General features: G+C 40.0%; 1 protein-coding gene across 1 annotated transcript in view; it reads right to left on the reverse strand.

Moving 5' to 3' along the window:
- Positions 1-18,137, reverse strand: part of FBXO42 (F-box protein 42) — a 102,674-nt gene that overhangs the window by 47,270 nt on the left and 37,267 nt on the right. The window contains exons 3-4 of the mRNA XM_036746169.1: positions 17,349-17,465; positions 492-626 (exon numbers count right to left, since the gene is read on the reverse strand). Of these exons, the coding sequence (XP_036602064.1) occupies positions 492-626; positions 17,349-17,465 (252 nt within the window). The remainder of the gene's footprint in view (positions 1-491; positions 627-17,348; positions 17,466-18,137) is intronic.

The raw sequence follows: 18,137 nt of genomic DNA on the forward strand, positions 1-18,137 counted from the left end.
CAAGAGAGGGAAAAAAGACAGAGTCTTTCTGCTAGAACTCTTGGCACAGAGGGGCTCTGTAGGCAGGAATATACCTGCTGTGAAATATTCCCACACTCAGGCTCTTAAAGAGAGACAAGCAGAAACAAGTCCCTCTACACTCCCCAAATATCTGGGCTAGTAACAACAAAAGGTATGCAGAGATCTTAGCCCTGGGACAATAACACCTGTCAGCCAGCTAGGGTTCTCACGGTTTGGTGTCAGTCCTTATTTTAAGCCTAGCACAAAGCAGCATTACGTACCTATAGGAGACCTTGAGAAAACAACACACAGCAGTCTAGAAACATTGGCAAAGCACCAGCATTGAGGATAAAACTGTGAATTTATCAATGCAAAGAATTCAGCAGGCATTCTTTCCTTGACAAAGCTGTTTCTAAGGAAAAAACTCAACACACCAGAGTGCAGAAGGAAGTCACAACAAGTGATACCAAAGTCATTGTGTCATCTCTCACCTGAAGCCAGAGGTCGGATCCACTCTTTACTATTGAGATCAAGTCTCCAGAGGTCATTGAAGGCAGCATTGCAGCTGCTCTGGGTGCAGCCTCCAAAGACATACATGGACTGATTAGCATCATAGTAACATGCACCTAGAAGGAGAGAACAAAGATAAGAAAATGCTGCTTCTCTCTTAAGCCCCACAAGTAGCCAGCCCGTGTGTGGTTCAAAGACAGGACTGGGATTCTAGACCTAATTTTGAAATTGCATCCAGAAAAAGAAAACAGAAATCTTCCACTCTATTTTTAGCTAGGGTACAAATCTACATACAAATTTTTGGGGGAAGTAGATCAAAAATCAGAAAGTGCCTCCAGCTCAGGCACTCTGTTATGCTATCCAGGCTGCATGAATTCTAATGACTTCCCATTACTGAAAACTCGGGAGCTTCACAAACACATCAGATTTGTTTAATCACCAAGCAAACCCGCATAGCGATTACTGAAACAGATAACCACTGCCATAGAGGGAGCATCATCAGAGTATAACATTAGAGACATCAGTATTGACCAGTAATGCTGAGGGCTGCAACGATTTAAATTTTCAGAGTACCTTACAAAGAAACATTGGCTTCCAAACACAGCATTTTGCATGCACTTTTTGACTGATCAGGAAATAGTACAAAAAGATGAAAGTCTATAAATGTCAGACTGGAAAGGACAACGATATCATTTAGTCCAATATCCTCATGTCAAAAGTGAGAGGCATGCCATCAATTGGGGAATGGTTGAGAAGTTTTGTATGAATGTAATGGAATACTACTGCACTATAAGAAATGATGAGCAGGTGGACTTCGGGAAAACCTGGAACAATTCATATGAACTGATGCCGAGTGAAGTGAGCAGAACCAGGAGAACATTGTACATAGTAACAGCCACAGTGTTCGATGACTGATTTTGACAGACAGCCCTTCTTAGCAATTCAAGGACCAAAAACTTTTCCAAAGGACTCACGATGGAAAATGCCATCCACATCTAGAGAAAGAACTACAGAGTCGAAATGCAGAGTGAAGCAGACTCTTTTCTCCTTTGCTTTGTTTTGTTTCCCTTCTCATGGTTTCTCCCACTCTTTATAATTCTTCTATGCAATATGACTAATGTGAAAATGTGTTTAATGGGAATGTATGTGTAGAGCACATATCAGATTGCATGCTGTCTTGGGGAGGGAGGAGAAGAAAATTTAAAACTTATGGAAATGAATGTTGAAAACTCAAAATAAATAAATTAAATATTTTTTTTAAAAAACAGTAAGAAAGAAAAAAAAAAATGAGGGGCATGAGCCAAGAGGGAAGGCAGGGCAAAGTGGTAAAAGTGAGATCTGAAGTCGAAAGCTTCTGGCTGGCTCCCAACTCGATGACTTTCAACTAGCCACCTCTCCTTCTAGGTACTGTCACCAACTATAAAGTACGCGAGTTAAGGCCCATGGTAAAGTGGTAAGAGCACTGAGCTTGGCCCTGACTCTATCCTGATTCTACCAACTCCTTCTTTTGTGACCTTCTGGTACAAGTTTCTCAATGTCTCTAGGCTGCAAGTGACTCTCCTACAAAATGAAAGAGAAAGACTAGATGGCCCTTGAGATCCTGTCCATTCTAACTCTATTATTCTAGATGAAGATGACAGTACCATCTATTTGAAAAACTTCCTTTGAAAAATATATACACTGATTACTCAAATTATTAAAGAGAGGAACATGATTATTTCAGTCCTGTAAGGCTATCCCACATTTGGGCCAGTCTAAAGAGCTTGGAAACCATGGGGCAGTGTGACTAATGGCTAAAGAGCAGGTGTTGTGGAAGAGTTGGTTCAGAAAGCCACAAATGCCCTGGGAAGATCCTAAGTCACCGTGGCCTGTTCACTAGGACTGACCAGAAAAATCAATGGAGCTGTGTTGGTAAGCAAAACAGGCTCCTTAGCACTTAGTTCAACAAGTACCCTTGAATAGTTTGGCTTTTGTTCCCTTTGAGTAATTCATTGAGCCTTACTAGGTGCTAAGCCCCAGGCCCGAGCTATTAGGTGTAAAACCTTAGTGGGTGTGGATTGGCAGCTAAGGTGGGGCCCAAGGTGAGGCCAACTCCAGGGAGGGCCTAGTTTACACGTCTGAGAGAGCAGAGGCTCTTAGACCACATGGGCTTAAATCTGCCTCTTTGTGACAATTCCAGGTCACGTGGGTGAGTTGCATGTGTGACTCACCCCTGATGCTGAAAAAGATATAAAAAACCAAGGGTTGGCTGTCCTTTGGAGCTCCTCCTTACAGCAGTGGTGGCGCATGACTCTGGGCCAGCCCTTGTTCTGAGCTCCCAGGCTGAACCTAGATGTTGGTAACTATGAATCTGTATTGGGTCTGTCTATTGATGTTTATAATTTGTTTGTACATTGCTCTGAAGTTCAGGGTGCTGGCCTTCTCCCCTGAACTAAGTGACTGATATTTGTATGCTGAATTAAAGTGAGCTTGTCAACCCCTTCACCTTGCTTTCCTTAGTTAAGCAGATCAAAAGAACCTGTGCTGTTGGCAGCTTTCTGGGTGCCGGCTTACACCCCCACAGAAGCTGCTAGCGGGATTGTTGAAACAGGAGCCTAAAGACCCGGCTCTGAATCTCAGCTTTTCCATTAACTAGCTGAATGACCATGAACTTTCTAAACCTATTTTCTCCTCTATTTAAATGGGGCTAATAATACCTGCATAAGGACAGCATGGCATAATGGAGAGAGGATCAGCCTTGACAGTCAGGAATACATGGTTTTGAGTCCCGTTTCTGTAACACATGGTCTGTGTAACTAGAGACAAATTAACTTATCTTTGGAGGCCCAGACAGTTTCTAAAACTGTAAGGTACAGAGGGGATTGCTAATCTGCATTATTGGAATAACTTTCCACAATGAGAGTTACCTTCACTAGTAAAAGCATAGACCAGAAGCTGGAACCTCCTCAAAAAAAAAAAAACCATAAAAAACCTTATACTCCACCCTCCAAGGAAGCCATCGATAAGAAAATCCCTTTATAGTCAAAACATTTACAAGAACACTTTTTTGTGATAGCAAAACATTGGAAACAAAGATAATAGTAAATTAAGGAATGGTGCGTGAATATAATGGACTACGATTGCTGTATGAAACACTGAGTGTGATGGATACTGAGAAGTATGAGAGGATCACACAAACTGATGCAGAAAAAAATCAAGAGTCCAGAAAGCAACATACAGGAAGACCACAACAATGTAAATGGAAAGAACGACCACACACACATATCAAAAAAAAAAAAAAAAAGGGAATGATGCAAGACTATAAAGAATAAGCATGCCTTAATAGACAAGCTATGAGAAGATGCTCCCAAACTGCACTTCATGGAGGGGACAGGTCTGCACACATTGAACATGACTTAATGTATTTTCTAAGTATTAATCAGTTGTGCTGATTTTTTCCCTTTTTTTTGTCTTTAAAAAATTACTATTTGTTACACAAGATGGCTCTTTGGAAGGGAGGATGGAGAGAGATTATTAAGAATAGCTATAATGATGTAAAAAACAAATGACAACAGAAACATATTTTTTAAAAATCTACCTTTTTCACAGAGTTACAAGCACTTCATAAACACTAATGTACTATAGAAATGAGAACTCTTATTTTTATTACCAATGAAAAGTAAAGAAGTCTTTATGGCAGATGTTAAGGCCTCATCTATAACTACAAACTACATATAACAAAAAAGAGGCAAAAGCTCAGGGAAAGATTATGCTCCCACTAAGTAGAAGGAAAGAAGTTTGGCCCTCATCAGTTAATAAGCATGGGAATAAAGCTTTGTAGCTGCTTTCTCACTAGAAGGCTCATTTATTCACTACCCTTTGGAATGTATACTTCAGGTTTATATTCAAACTCTTAGATCTCAAGAAGAGTGTAGGGCATAAACCTCTTCCTTCCTTCCTTGTTCTCTCACACACATCACCAGGGATATAAAAACTGTGGGATGTAACTAGGTCAGAACAGTCAGGGGTTAAATAAAAGGAAGGGGGGAAGGGAAGAAACCAGCAGACTCAATGGGCTAGCACTATGGCTTCAATGACCAGAAAGAAATCCTCTTTGGACAGAATCTGTTTAACAAGTCATGGCTTCTAAAACTTATGTGGAACTCTAGCACCATTTACTCAACTTTAGAAAAAAGAAAAAGTATTCTATTGATTTTTACTCACCAAATGCCAGTGCTATAATTCTTGACTTACATGAATGGCCCTTTCTAACTCAACCCATCCACTAACTCCCTTCAGTAATTCTTGAACTAGTAAAGCAAGCCAGTACACTAGGATAAATTAGAGGCAATAAAATAGTGTGTTTAGTCACATACACAATAACCTCACTCAGTAGGGGAAGCAGTTAAAACCTTTATCGTTTGAGAAGCCTCCTATTGTTTGGCTTGTAGCTTGTCAGGTAGATCAATTATAACATAAGGGCAATTAGGCTCTTCAAATGAACCATGCAGAAGAAACCTTGGATGTGTAGGTGTGAAACATTTTCTGGTCAACCACAGGTCCATTTCTTGGTTCCTTTTACTTCAGCTCCAGACTTGATCTATCTTCTATACATTAGACCTCCAACTGCCTATAGGGCATTTCAATCTAGATGTCTCACAGACACCCCAAGCTCAACAGGTCATCATTCCTCCCAACCAAATTGACTTCTTCCTTCTGACTTATTTCTCCCTGTAGCACCATCATTCACTCAGTTTTCCAATCTAGTAACCTGCGGGTTACTAGTCTTCCCCTTTCATATCCAGCTTGTTGTTGTTTGGTCATTTTCAGTCATGCCAACTCTTTCTGACTCCATTTGGGTTTTTCTTGGCAGAGATACTGGTCTGCCATTTCCTTCTCCAGCTCATTTTACAGATGAGGAAACTGAAGCAAACAAGATAAAGTGACTTGCCCAGGGTCACACAGCTACAAGTGTCTGAGGTCAGATTTGAACTCCAGAAAATGAGTCATCCTAATTCCAAACCTAATGCTCTACGCACTGTGCCACCCAGCTACCTCTCATATCTAGTTACCAGGTACTACTGAAGAATGAATGAACATTTATTAAGCACTTACTATGTGCCAAGCATAGTGCTAAGGTAGTGAACACAAAAACAAATGCGAAAACACTTCCTCAAGAAGAAATATAATTTATTATATTTTAATTTATATTCTAATGAGGGAGACAATCACATATAGGGGAGTGATGGTCAGGGATGGGTGTTTCGGGTTGGAAAACTACAAGGATGATTAATGTACTCATGAAAGGGTAGAATGACACACCCTTTCCTGGGAGCAATAGCAATATGGTGTAGTACTGATTTCATTATGGTTCCAGAAGTGAAAAGGGGAAGTAGTAGGAGTGGGGGGTGGGGGTGGTAGGGGAGTAAAGTGAAGAATGGCTGGAGTAGCCTGATAAAATGGACACATGAGGCACTCCCCAACTAGGACCTCAGGAAACCCCGCGCATGAATGCCAGAACTGAAAAGGTTAAATCCTCTAGGACACAGATTTTGGTCTCCCCAAGGGGAGAGAAAAGGGTAGTGAGCTCCATAATACCTTGGGCATCCTTCTGTTCTACTCTGCTCCCAATGCCACCATCTACGTACAACTTTGTTGCCATGTGCACAGACTACTAAGACCAGGTCTTTCCCACCTCTCCTCTTTCTTCTCCAATAAGTGGTCATCTGTTCCCCCTACCCCCCAACCCTCCCCACTACAGAAAAATCTTGATTATGCATAGATATATTTATGTCATTCTTCTGCTCAAAATCGTTCAGTGGCTCCCTCCTGAGAAAAGTCCATAGACCTATGCCTAGCATTCAGGGCCAGGCTACCCTACATTTTCTAGCCTTATCCCAAGCACCAACCAAACTGTCCCCTGAACACACCATGTGCTCTCCTCAGGGCCTCGGTTCACACTGTTCCCTCTCTCTAGATCAGGAGTTCTTAACCTTTTCTATGTCAGAGAGGCCTCTTTGGCAGTCTGGTGAAGCCTATAAACCCTTTCCCAGAATCATGCTGTTAAATGCAGAAAATGAAATAGGATTACTTTTCTATATAACTTATACTTATTCCATATTTACATATAATTTACATTTGTTATGTCTAGTATTTGTGTACTTTTTATATACTGACATCAAGGTGGCACAGTGGATGGTATGGGGCCTGGAGTCAGGATGACCTGAGTTCAAATCCAACCCCAGGCTACCTGTGCACCTCTGGACAAGTCACTTAACCTCATTTAGCCTCAGTTTCCTCATCTGTAAACTGGGGATGATAATAATAGCAACTATCTCCCACAGCTATTGTATGGATCAAATAAGATATTTTTTAAAGTGTTTAGCAGAATGTCTGACACAGTAGGTGCTATATAAATGTTAGTCATCATCATCATCATCATCACCATCTGTATTGTAGTCTCCCCACCTAACCTGACTGTAAGCTCCACAAAGGCGGGGCCAGGCTCTGGTTACTCTTCTATCTCCTTGAACACCTGGCCCACTACAATCTGAATACAGTAGGTCTTTAATAAATGTTGAATGAAGAATCAAAGTCCTAGTAGTTCCTCTACTCATGATGTAATTGTTAATAATTACTAGTAGCAATGAAGTCAGAAAACATTGATCCAATTAAAAGGATGCTTCTTGGATAGATACATTTCAATCTCTACTAACAGGACTGGGATCCTTAGTGGCTTGAATTTAGACCTTTATAACTGTAACTAAGCCTGACAATAAGAAAAGATCATTTTAACTCAGACCAATTAGTACCTTGAACAAAAGGCACTCATTTTCCCGTGGTAATTCTAATGGAATTTGAATATAGCTCTCCCAAATGGCTTAGCAGTCTTCTCACAGCCTGTGAAATTTTAATCACTATCTCCAATATCACAACATTCTGCATAAACTCATAACATCTCAAATTAAAAATATGTTCATCTTTTGCTTCTTTTCCCACCTCAAAGATCAACTCTTGGCTTGATACTTCCTTCAAACAGCAAGAAGGTACAGAGCTTTATTTTTCCAAGAGGTGGCAAACATTCTTCTCTATTTGGACTGAAAACTCAGCCAGCCAGCCAAGCCCCATGACATCCTTACAGCATGTATTTTTAATCCTACACGAAACTAAAGCAACCAGCATTTTCCTGACTCTCTTTAAGCAAACAAAGTTTTCTGGAAGAGGAAGGCACAGCCGAATGGATGTGAAAACTAATGGGACTGAAATAGCAAGTTTCACATACTGCATTTTCAGTGACCAGCAGCTACCCATCAATAAAGTTAATAGAGAAAGAAAGTCATTTGAAACAGCTATGTTTAGACCTCAAATATAATAGAATGAGAATCTGACAACCATCAATAAGAAGCTTAACTATTTATAGGAAATAAGTAAATATTAATACCATTATACTTCTTTAAAAGAAAAAACTAACATCCTACTTGTAGGAGGAAAAAGGCTTGCAAAATTTAAATGGGTCTTTCTAACAATCTCAGATCTAAAACTATCCTGTACTGACGCATCAAAATATGAAGTGTGAAAGTTCAAAGCCACTCACCTAAATAAAACATTTTTCCTTTTCTAATTATCTATTCCAAGGCCAGACCTCTGGCACATGTTATAAAGAGTTGCCACATGACAACATAATACAGATGCATAATTCAGCATGGTGCAATGGAAAGAAGGGTGGCTTTGCAGTCAGAGGTCCTGGGTTCAAGTACTGCCTGAGGTACTTTGGGCAAATCATTTTATTTCCTTAGATCTCTCTCCTCATCTGTAAACCGAAAGGCCAGACAAGATGATCCTTTGAAGTCCCATCTGGTGCAAAATCAATGTAACCTACAAAGGTATGTATATTGTACTAAAGAACAGTTTCCAAAGATAAACCAGAAAGGCAAAAAGAAAGTTTGATCCACTCGGTAGATTTTTTTTTTTTTTAAAGCAAGCCCACATCTTGCTTCCAATAGATTCTTTTCAGAGTGACCCTGGTTTCCTCAAGTGTCACGGTAACTGCAAAGGGCAATCTTCAACAATTCCCCCTCAAGGATATAGCCAAAGATTCATGTGATTGCTCACACTGCAAAGTGTGCTCTAGTTATTTCATACATGTCTAATGCCTTTATAATTAACTAAACTTAACTTTCCTCTAATATAAAATATCCATCTTCTATAGGGTGCTCCTAAAGTCTGGATACATAGGCAAAAATACATATTTTCAAGAAATGAAATAAATGATATTTTCAACAACATTTTACTTAACTGGAATATTAACAAGTAACATCTTCAATATGATTTCCATCATTTGTGATGCAAAAGTTGATGCGCTTTTGCAAGATTCACGTGAACTCGATGCAATAACTCCACATTTCCTATGTGTCCAGACTTTAGGAACACTCTGTACTCTGGTATTCCATGTTACTTAAAAAATGTTCACTGAATGAATAAATAAATTACATACACTGACTTCTGCTACTCAAGATGCTGAATCCCTTCTGTTTTCTCCAGTATCTGCACAGAAATGTCCTCAGGCATTCCCCTACTCCACCAATACGAGGCCCTCAGGAGCCCTGCACTCAGGCATACATGTCAGGACACATTTATTACAAATTTGGAATGACAGAGGGAAGAGGCAAGGTTAATTATCCAGTATAGCCCTGCTGGCTACTCAGGAGTCCGATGCTTGGTGAATGAATGAACAAATGAGGAAAAACTGAACCCTCTGTTTTTTTTTTTTTTCAAAGCAGGAGAAATTGTAGAATTAACAGGTCTCTGAGCCAAGGTGGGCATTGCTTCTTTATTCGAGGACATCATAATTAGCTATGTCCTGTGCTGCTCACAAAAAAACAAAAAAGCAATAAAAAGGCCCATCATTCCAAAATGACAGAAGAGTCCCTCTAAGTCAAAGGACTACAAAGCTTCTTTTCTGAACAATGACCTGAAATTGCTGGGTGGATGTAATTACTAATTATCCATTCTTCCACACATTACAATGACCACTCAATGCAACTAGGAGTGGGAAACAAGCCCAGTAAAAGATAATTTATCACATCTCCACTCAGCCAGCATCAGAAAAGAGAACACCAGGGCCATGTGCCATAGAAGAACAAAACAAATGCCACACAAGAGGAAACCAATAATCCAGAAAACTCTTAATCTTGTCTATGACAACAGCACTCAGCTATTCCAGCTGACAATATCAATAAAGAGGTTACCAGTGTCCCCTAAACACTGCTAGTTTTTCTTAACCTGATGTAGGGTTATTCCTGAATTTATCAAAGCCTTCTTGTAAATATGTTCTCAGTACCACTTTTTTTTTTTGGAGGGGGGGGAGGGCCGAGACTGCACCATGGAAAGAGCACAGCACTAGGAGCCAGAACAGGACTTTGCCCAGCTGGGCAAGTTACTGAAGTCTCTGGACTCAGTTTTCCCTTCTGTTAAATTAGGAAGTTGGACTAGAGCACTTCTAAGGGTTCTTCCATCCATGATATTCATAATTCTCTAAATTTCACATACTTACTTCCCAATATGTAAGGAGAACTTCCTCTTACTTGTCCTAAAACTATCTTTTTGAAGCTTCAAGGGCAGATGTTCAGTTCTAGTATTCTAGAACTCTATAAACAAGTCCTTGTCCACTACAACCAAACCCCTCAGAGTCTGCCTTGCTTTGTGTGGTTCCCCCACTTGTCTCCTTCCAATGTTCAAGTACTACTTGTTTTAGTCTTTTCTCCTAGGGAAACGCCCTCAAATCCTAGATCATTGCAGCGGCCTTCCTTAAAGATGGGGGTTCTGAACCTGAGGTCTGTGAATTTGGCTTTTAAAAAATATTTTGTAAACTGTCTATCAACATCAGTGGTGTCCTTTGTATTTGTATTTGTCCTGTGTATTTTATTTTATGAATTTAAAAACACAGTTCTGTGAAAGAGTCCCTAGGCTTCACCAGACTGCCAAAGGGAAAGGTTATGAATCCCTACCCTAAAGTTTAGACCTTCTCCAGCTCCACATCTGTGGGGATCTGACCTGCACCAAGTCACAAAGGACTGGATACACGAGGGCTCTGTATAAGTCGAGTGACAGCTAGCATTTATAAAGTGCTTTACAAATATTTTCTCATCTTATCCTCACAAAGACTGGGAAACAGGTGCTATTATTGTCTCCATTTTACAGATAAGGAACCTGAGGCTAAGAGTGACTAAGTGACCTGACCAGGGTTACACAGCTCAGAGGCATCTGAGGCAGGACTGATGATACTCACATCTTCCTGACTCCAGGTCCAACGCTCTATCAACGGCACTACCCACTTTTAAAATTTTGTTACTGAGACCCTTTGCTAAGGATCCCCCACAATTTACCAGCCAGTTTGATTAAAGCAATGCAGCATATTGCAGTCTTTAGAGATATAAGATTTAAAGAATGTCTAGTTCAACCCAATCACTTTTACAGATGACAAAACTGAGGCCCAGAGAACGGGAACTGATGTGATAAGGTCACACAGCCTCTACCTAGTATATAACTCCTAAATTTCTGTCCTAGCTTATAAGTTATCAAAAAGAACAGTTTTGAAAAGATAGTTATTTCCCCCTAAATATATGTGACGTTTTTAATTGATTGCTCAAGAAACCACAGATTGATCTAATTATTCTAAAAACAAACTTGTTCTAAAATACAAGAAGAATACAAGGAAGTTAATGAGAAGAAAAATCTCTAATGTACAAAAATGTCCACATTGTTTGCGATAATAAAAACAAGTAGGGAATAGCTGAACAAAATTATGGTATATGAAAACTGTTGTGCTAAGAAATGATAAGCAAGTAGAATTCAGAAAGAAACATTTTGATGAAATGATGCTGAGCAGGCAAAGCAGGGCCAGAAGAATGCACCAGAAAATGATTGCTACAAGGTCAATTAAGTCAACATGAAGCGGCAGAACTCTGGTTGCACACAAGTGCCAGCATGAATTCAAACAACCAAAGTTTTCGGCTTTTGTCAAGCTGGAATTTTATTTTATTCTTTCCCACTTAACGGCATTTCATTTTTTCCAATTACATGTAAAGATAGTTTTCAACATTCACTTTTATAAGATTTTGAGTTCCAAACTTTTTCTCCCTCCCTCCTTTACCCACTCCCCAAGACAGCCTGCAATATGATATAGGCTATACATATACAATCATACTAAACATATTTCCACATTAGTCATGTTGTGAAAGAAGAACCAGAACAAAAGGGAAAAAAACCACGAGAAAGGGAAGAAAGAGAAAGAAAACAGTCTGCTTCAATCTGCATTCAGACTGCATAGTTCTTTCTCAGGATGTGGATAAATTTTCCAACATGAGTCTTTGGGAATTGGCTTAGATCACTGTATTGCTGAGAAGAGCTAAGTCTATCAAAGTTGGTCATTACACAATGGTGCTGTTATTGTACAATGTTCTGGTTCTGCTCACTTCACTCAGCATCCATTCATGTAAGTCTTTGCAGGTTTTTCTGAAATCCACGCACTCATTATTTCTTATAGAACAATAGTATTCACATTCATATACCACAACTGATTCAGCCATTCTCTAACTGATGGGCATCCCCTCAATTTCCAATTCTTGGCCACCACAAAAAGAGCTGTTATCAATATTTTTGTACATGTGGGTCCCTTTTCCTTTTTTATGATCTCTTTGAGATACAGACCTAGTAGTAGCATTGCTGGATCAAAGGGTATGCACACAAACTATCAAAGCTAAAGAACATATTCTTCTTTTCTTTAGTCATCAATAACCAAAATTTTCTCAGGGGTTGTATTTTGTAAATGTTGGCTTTTGGGAGGGGGGTGGGGGCGCAGCTTCTTAGAAGAATCTGTGGCATCCAAATAAAATGTACCAGCAAACTGCTATTAAAAAAAATGTACTTGACCTTAACTAAGTCTCTTACTCTCTCTGGGCCTCAGTTTCTTAATCTATAAAATGGGAGAGTTAGCCTAAGATTTCTAAGGGTTCTCTCCCTGTTGTAAAATGGCTTCATTTTCCAACACTCATTTCTAGTTGAGCTCATGGGCCTGGTTTTAGCCAGCCTCCAGTGTGGGTTCTAGATAACTCCCTGCCATTTCTCTCCATTGGCCTGGCATTTTATTTCAATGGTACCATTTACAAGCCAGACTATTTTATTGGATATTCCATCTTCAAAATCATATATAAAAAGTTTAAATGGCACTGGTTCCAGCAGGAATCCCTGGATTCCAGAGTTAATCTTTCTCTATCTGTCTCTATGATTATTTCCCAGTTGATTGATTATGCTGAGTTTTACTGCCTGTTTTTTTTGTGGGAAAAGCCTTTCCCTATAACACTAGAGAGTTTTTGGTTGGTTTTTTTAAAAGAAGCCATTGATATGGAATCGTCAAAGGCGTTCTGAACAGTCTAAAACTCCACTGGTTTCCCCTTCACATAATTATTTACCATCTCCTAGAACTCTAGAAGGTTAATACAGCACTTACCTTACAAAAAATCATTACCTTTCCCTCAATAGGTTATGCTTAAGCAATCACTGATTCTGTTTTTTAAAAAAATTTCTAGGTTCTAGTAGCTGGCCCAGTATGAAAGTGAGATCCACGAATGTGAAGTTCCTAGGCTCCCCTTAAGCCTTTCTCTTAGAAGAGAGGCACACATCCTATCAGTCTGTCTGGCAGAGTGGTCATTTGTACAATTTACAAAAGTCTCTTAATTTTCTCTTTTAAATCTTCCAACTTCCACGTAAGTCTTTTTTAATGCCTCCCGGTGATGTGGAGGGGCCCCGTAGGCTCTTAAAGATTATATGCCAATGAAATGCAAGTCCTGGCAGATCCTACCAAACTGGAGAGACTGAAGTCTGGGCACCAGAAAAGACGTCCATCTCCAGCCTAGGGATTGTATTAGCTAATCACCAGAAGGTAACACTTATTTCTCCTTTACTTCCAGCCACAGTGAGCTAGGAAGAATTTACTAAGCAATAGAGAGACTGTGAAGCACACTGGGAGAAGTACCCACAGCAATGAAACGATAACTCCCTGAAGTATAAGTTCCTTCAACATTTTTAGTCTATTCTGGTGCTAATTAATTTATCATGTCTAAAACATGCTGTCTGCTCACCATTATTTCTCCACTCCAATGGATTTGCCTCAAAGGACAATAAGAAAATGTGACCTTTCAGCGGCAGCAGCAGCAGTAATGACAAAAATAAAACTAGTTAATATTTATATAGCTCTTTAAGCTTTACAAACACTTTCCATTATCCCATCTGATCCTCAGAATAGTCTGGGGAGACAGGTATTGTTACTATCCCCATTTTACAGATGAAAAAAGGGAGGCACAGTTCAAGTGATTCGCCCAGAGTCACACAGCTAAGGAATGTCTGGGGTCACATTTGAACTCATGCCTTTCTGACTTCAAGTTCAACAAGTTACCCACTAACCTACCTAGCTGACTAAAGACTGAGGAAAACACACTGATTTTGTCTCTAACTTTTTCATCATGTAGGAAACACCTTGCACAAGTTACCTCTGGTTCTCTAACTGGATTTCTTTCTTTGCTTTCCCTAAGGACATCTTATCTGCTGGTTTGGGGGACCCCTTGGAAAGCATACTTCATATCTGCTTTCTGCCCACCTCATTTCAGGCTCTGCTCCAACCAGCTGCCCTGGCGGCTAAAAAGGGACGTGGCACCAGAAGGGTCAAATTAAAACCCAGACTCTTGCTGGATAAGCACATTTGCACCATTTCACCCCTGCCAGCCTCGCCTTCTTCAACTGTAAATTAGGATCAATAATACCTGCAATACTTGGCTCACAGGGTCATTGCAGGGAATGCACTTTGTAAACCCTGGACACCACAGAAACGTGAGGTCTATTATTTCCTGCTCTCACTCTCTCAGTACTTCTCCCAAAAGTCTCTTTTACTACATGTAACTAAAATTTTCCAAAATATTCATTTCTATCTTTTCCTAACCTTTGTCTTCTTATCATTCAGGAAAAAACTGAAAGTATACTGCGAATTATGGAAAATATCAAGGTATATCTCCAAGGTTTCATAACTAATACCTACATACTACAATAAAATCACTCCTTTTTCCAAATATTTGTGCAGCAGCCTAATGTGGCTCTTCTTTTCCTCTCTCCCACAATAAAACTCCCATTATGAAAGTTAGTCCACGGGGGTATGGTGCACTTGTAATAAACAGTGCTGAACTTGAAATCAGGGCATATGAGGTCAAATCCTATTTCACATATGATCCATGTGACAGTGGACAAGGTTGGAAAATGGCCTCTAGGCTCTGTTCCATCTCTAAATCTAAGACCCTCCTTTCAGCTAAAACCATTCTATTTCCTTTCTAACCAACAGACACCACAGTGTGAAGCACTGACAGAGAAGTACATCTAAGTTACTCAGGGTACTAGCAGCCAAGGCACATGACAGCAGCTGAAGGAACTATAGCTATCAAAGCTGAAGAAGAGAAGAGTGACAGGGTACATGCCAGGTGGCTTGATGCATCTGAAGGAATGGCATGTTAAAGAGAGAATCTGTTTGTCTCAGAGGGCAGAACTCAGAACAATGGGGAAGCTGCTGAGAGGCACAGTTCAACCTGATATAAGGAAAAATGTCCCAACTGTCCCAAAGCAAAATGGACTGCTCCTGGAGGTGGTGCTGGATATTTTCCAGCAAAAACTGAACGCTCAACACTAGTCCAGAATGTTGCAAAGGTTATTCCTGGTCAGATATGAGTTGGACTAAATGACCTCTTAAGCCCTTCCCAGTTCTGAGATTATTTAAGGACCACAGACTGTTCATTTAGCTGCTCTCTCTACCCAGCCCTTCTGCCCCACTCAATATTTAACAGGTCTTCTCCTCAAGGGCCAGCAAAGTTCTGTCCCATACCTTGAAAGGTTTCAGAAATGGAGTTGGGGGAAGGGGAGTGAAGGCTACTCAAGAGAAAGGGAGTGTGAGAAGTTCCCCAATGAGATCTCAGGAGGAAGGATAAAAAACTCCTAGCCCTGTAAAGCTACATGATGTTTCTTTGTGGGTCATCTTCAAAACTATACCTATATAGAAAAGCTCACAGAGACTTCCATTTAGAACTCAAAGACCTATGTCACGTACTGTTTCCCAAGCCTTCCTTGCCAAACACTTCTGTGCTCTCCATTCATTTACTAAATCATGACTAAAGGGTATGAATCACTTAGGACTCCAGAAGACTCCTATCCTAACATGTATGAAGAGTTTATTTACATATTTAAGATAAAACACTGTTCCCAGGAGAATCACTAACTGACAGGGTCAAAAACAGAATAGGACAGAGAAGAGAACATGGAATGCTTGACCCCATTTCTTTCAGCAGCTTCACCTGATTTTTCGATTTCATTTCCTAAGCACAGATAATAAGAACAATACTTAAATCTCACTCTTCTTAACAATTTTCTATGTACAACCAATGGTCTGCTTAAGAAATACCAGGAGTAGTCTTGCTTGCTAACAATCAGAACATCAATCACGACCAGAACTTTTTCCCCGAGCACTCACAATGTATCTAGCGCAGTGGAAGGTCACAGTCACACACCTCTTTGATCCTTTATCTTACTGCATTTCACAAAAAATGGACCAATTCTCTATTTCAGAAACTTAGCTTACTCCCTCCCTTGCCAAGAGATTCAAGACTTAAATAGTTATTCAAAATAGTCACACATATCCATCTCCACCAAAAGAAAAAATATATATCATTGGTGTATATAATCATCCAAGTGGGTATCTAAAGGCTCATCAGCTTTACCTACAACAACTTCATTCAGAGTCTGTTACAAACACACAGCCACACGAAACAGCCCCTTTCCCCCAAAGTATACGGCCGCACTGAAGTTCTAAAAGTGAAGAATGTAGTTATCACTCTTACAAAAATACCAGAGTCCATGGGGTGCTCACAGATGCTTAGGAAATGGGAAAGACTGAAATCAGGCTGTTTCCACAATATTCCTCTGCCAGCAGGGCTCCCACATACTAACTTACAACCTGAGGCCTCCTAACACTTCTGTATCCTGCCTAGGCTGTAGTACAAGTACTAACAAAGTTCTACAAGCAGACGAAAGAGTTCTGAAGATCTACTAACTAATTAGCTCCAGCCCACATAAAGTACCAATCTGAGATCGTTCCTTATTTATGGTCTATCTAGTTCAGGTTTGCTTTAAACAATTTTTTAAAATCACCCACACTCTTCTCTTTGTAGCCGAAACTTTAAATTCTTTTTTTTGGAGGGAGGAAGGCAGGGCAATTGAGGTTAAGTGACTTGCCCACGGTCACACAGCTAGTAAGTGTGTCAAGTGTCTATGGCCGGATTTGAACTCAGGTCCTCGGGTTCCCAGGGCCAGTACTCTACTCACTGCACCACCCAGCTGCCCCTGTAGCCAAAACTTTAATGCTGATCCAGTTACATTCAAACTTGGTTCTACGTATAAATACCATAGTGACAGTATTGAATTTTGTTTACATAAAAAAACTCAAAAATATTCTCAAATATGCTCTTTATCTTTTGTCAATGTTTATAATGGAAGATGTTTAAAATTTTAAACAATAGAACCTTAAGCTCTTCAGAAGACAAGTCCTGGGGGAGTCCCAGGAGCAAATGGAGCACATCACTGGAGCAAGGCAGAAAAAGAGAAACTCAGGCATGTGTTCTTTTTTCACTCTCAACAAAAATGATAAATTTTCCTTTGATGTGCTCCTGACTATAAACAAAACCTATAACCTGAGGCAGCCTCTGGGTCGATGCTACACTAAATTCTAGGAAAGGAAGCACTAGCCTCTCCTTTCTTGGTTAAGGACTTACTATGTGAGAACCGCTGAGTGATCGGGGTTCCAGGGTAGGGATACGTTCGACTCTCCCACTGAATGTTTCCTTCCTGGACAGCCTTAATAAAGCCATGATAACATTGGTGGGCCACACCTGTAGAAAAATGAAGGGAAACACTTCAGTGAATGTATAATATGACTTAGAAATGAAAGATCATAATGAATAACAGAATTTTAGAGTGACTAACGACCATTTACCTGAACTTCCTCTTTTCTACAGATAAGACACTGGACCCAGAAAACTTGAGTGATTTCCCAAGTTCACAGTTAGCTAATAACAGACGGGACTAAATCCAAAATGTCCTGATCCTCTTTATCTTTAAGACTGAGGAGTGATAGTTTTATGAGGGAACACACACATATTATCTTTTTAGGCAGTCCACATTTTCCATTTCTACTAAAGATGAACCTAGAAAAAATATGTTTAAACTAGATTTGTTAGATGTGAGAATGTAAACCCTAGACTTAGACTTAAAACCCTAGAAGGTGGCTTGAGAGGGATAGGATTTCAAAAACAAAAGCATAATATCCATGGCACAGGTTAGGGACTAGGACCTCTCAGGTCCTTTCTAACTCTGAAATTCTGTAACTCTGTGCACACAAGAAGGGAACCAAGTCAGAAACTGTGACACCCTCCTAAATTCAAAAGGACAAAAGGTGAGCTGACCCGGATCTTTAGCAGTCAGATCACATGACTGTTAAGAAGATGAGAGTCTCAGAACAATTTTCCCTCTTCAAAGAGGAAGAAAAATAACTGCAATCAATA

The sequence above is a fragment of the Trichosurus vulpecula genome, chromosome 2 (assembly GCF_011100635.1).
Source record: "Trichosurus vulpecula isolate mTriVul1 chromosome 2, mTriVul1.pri, whole genome shotgun sequence".
NCBI lineage: Eukaryota > Metazoa > Chordata > Mammalia > Diprotodontia > Phalangeridae > Trichosurus > Trichosurus vulpecula.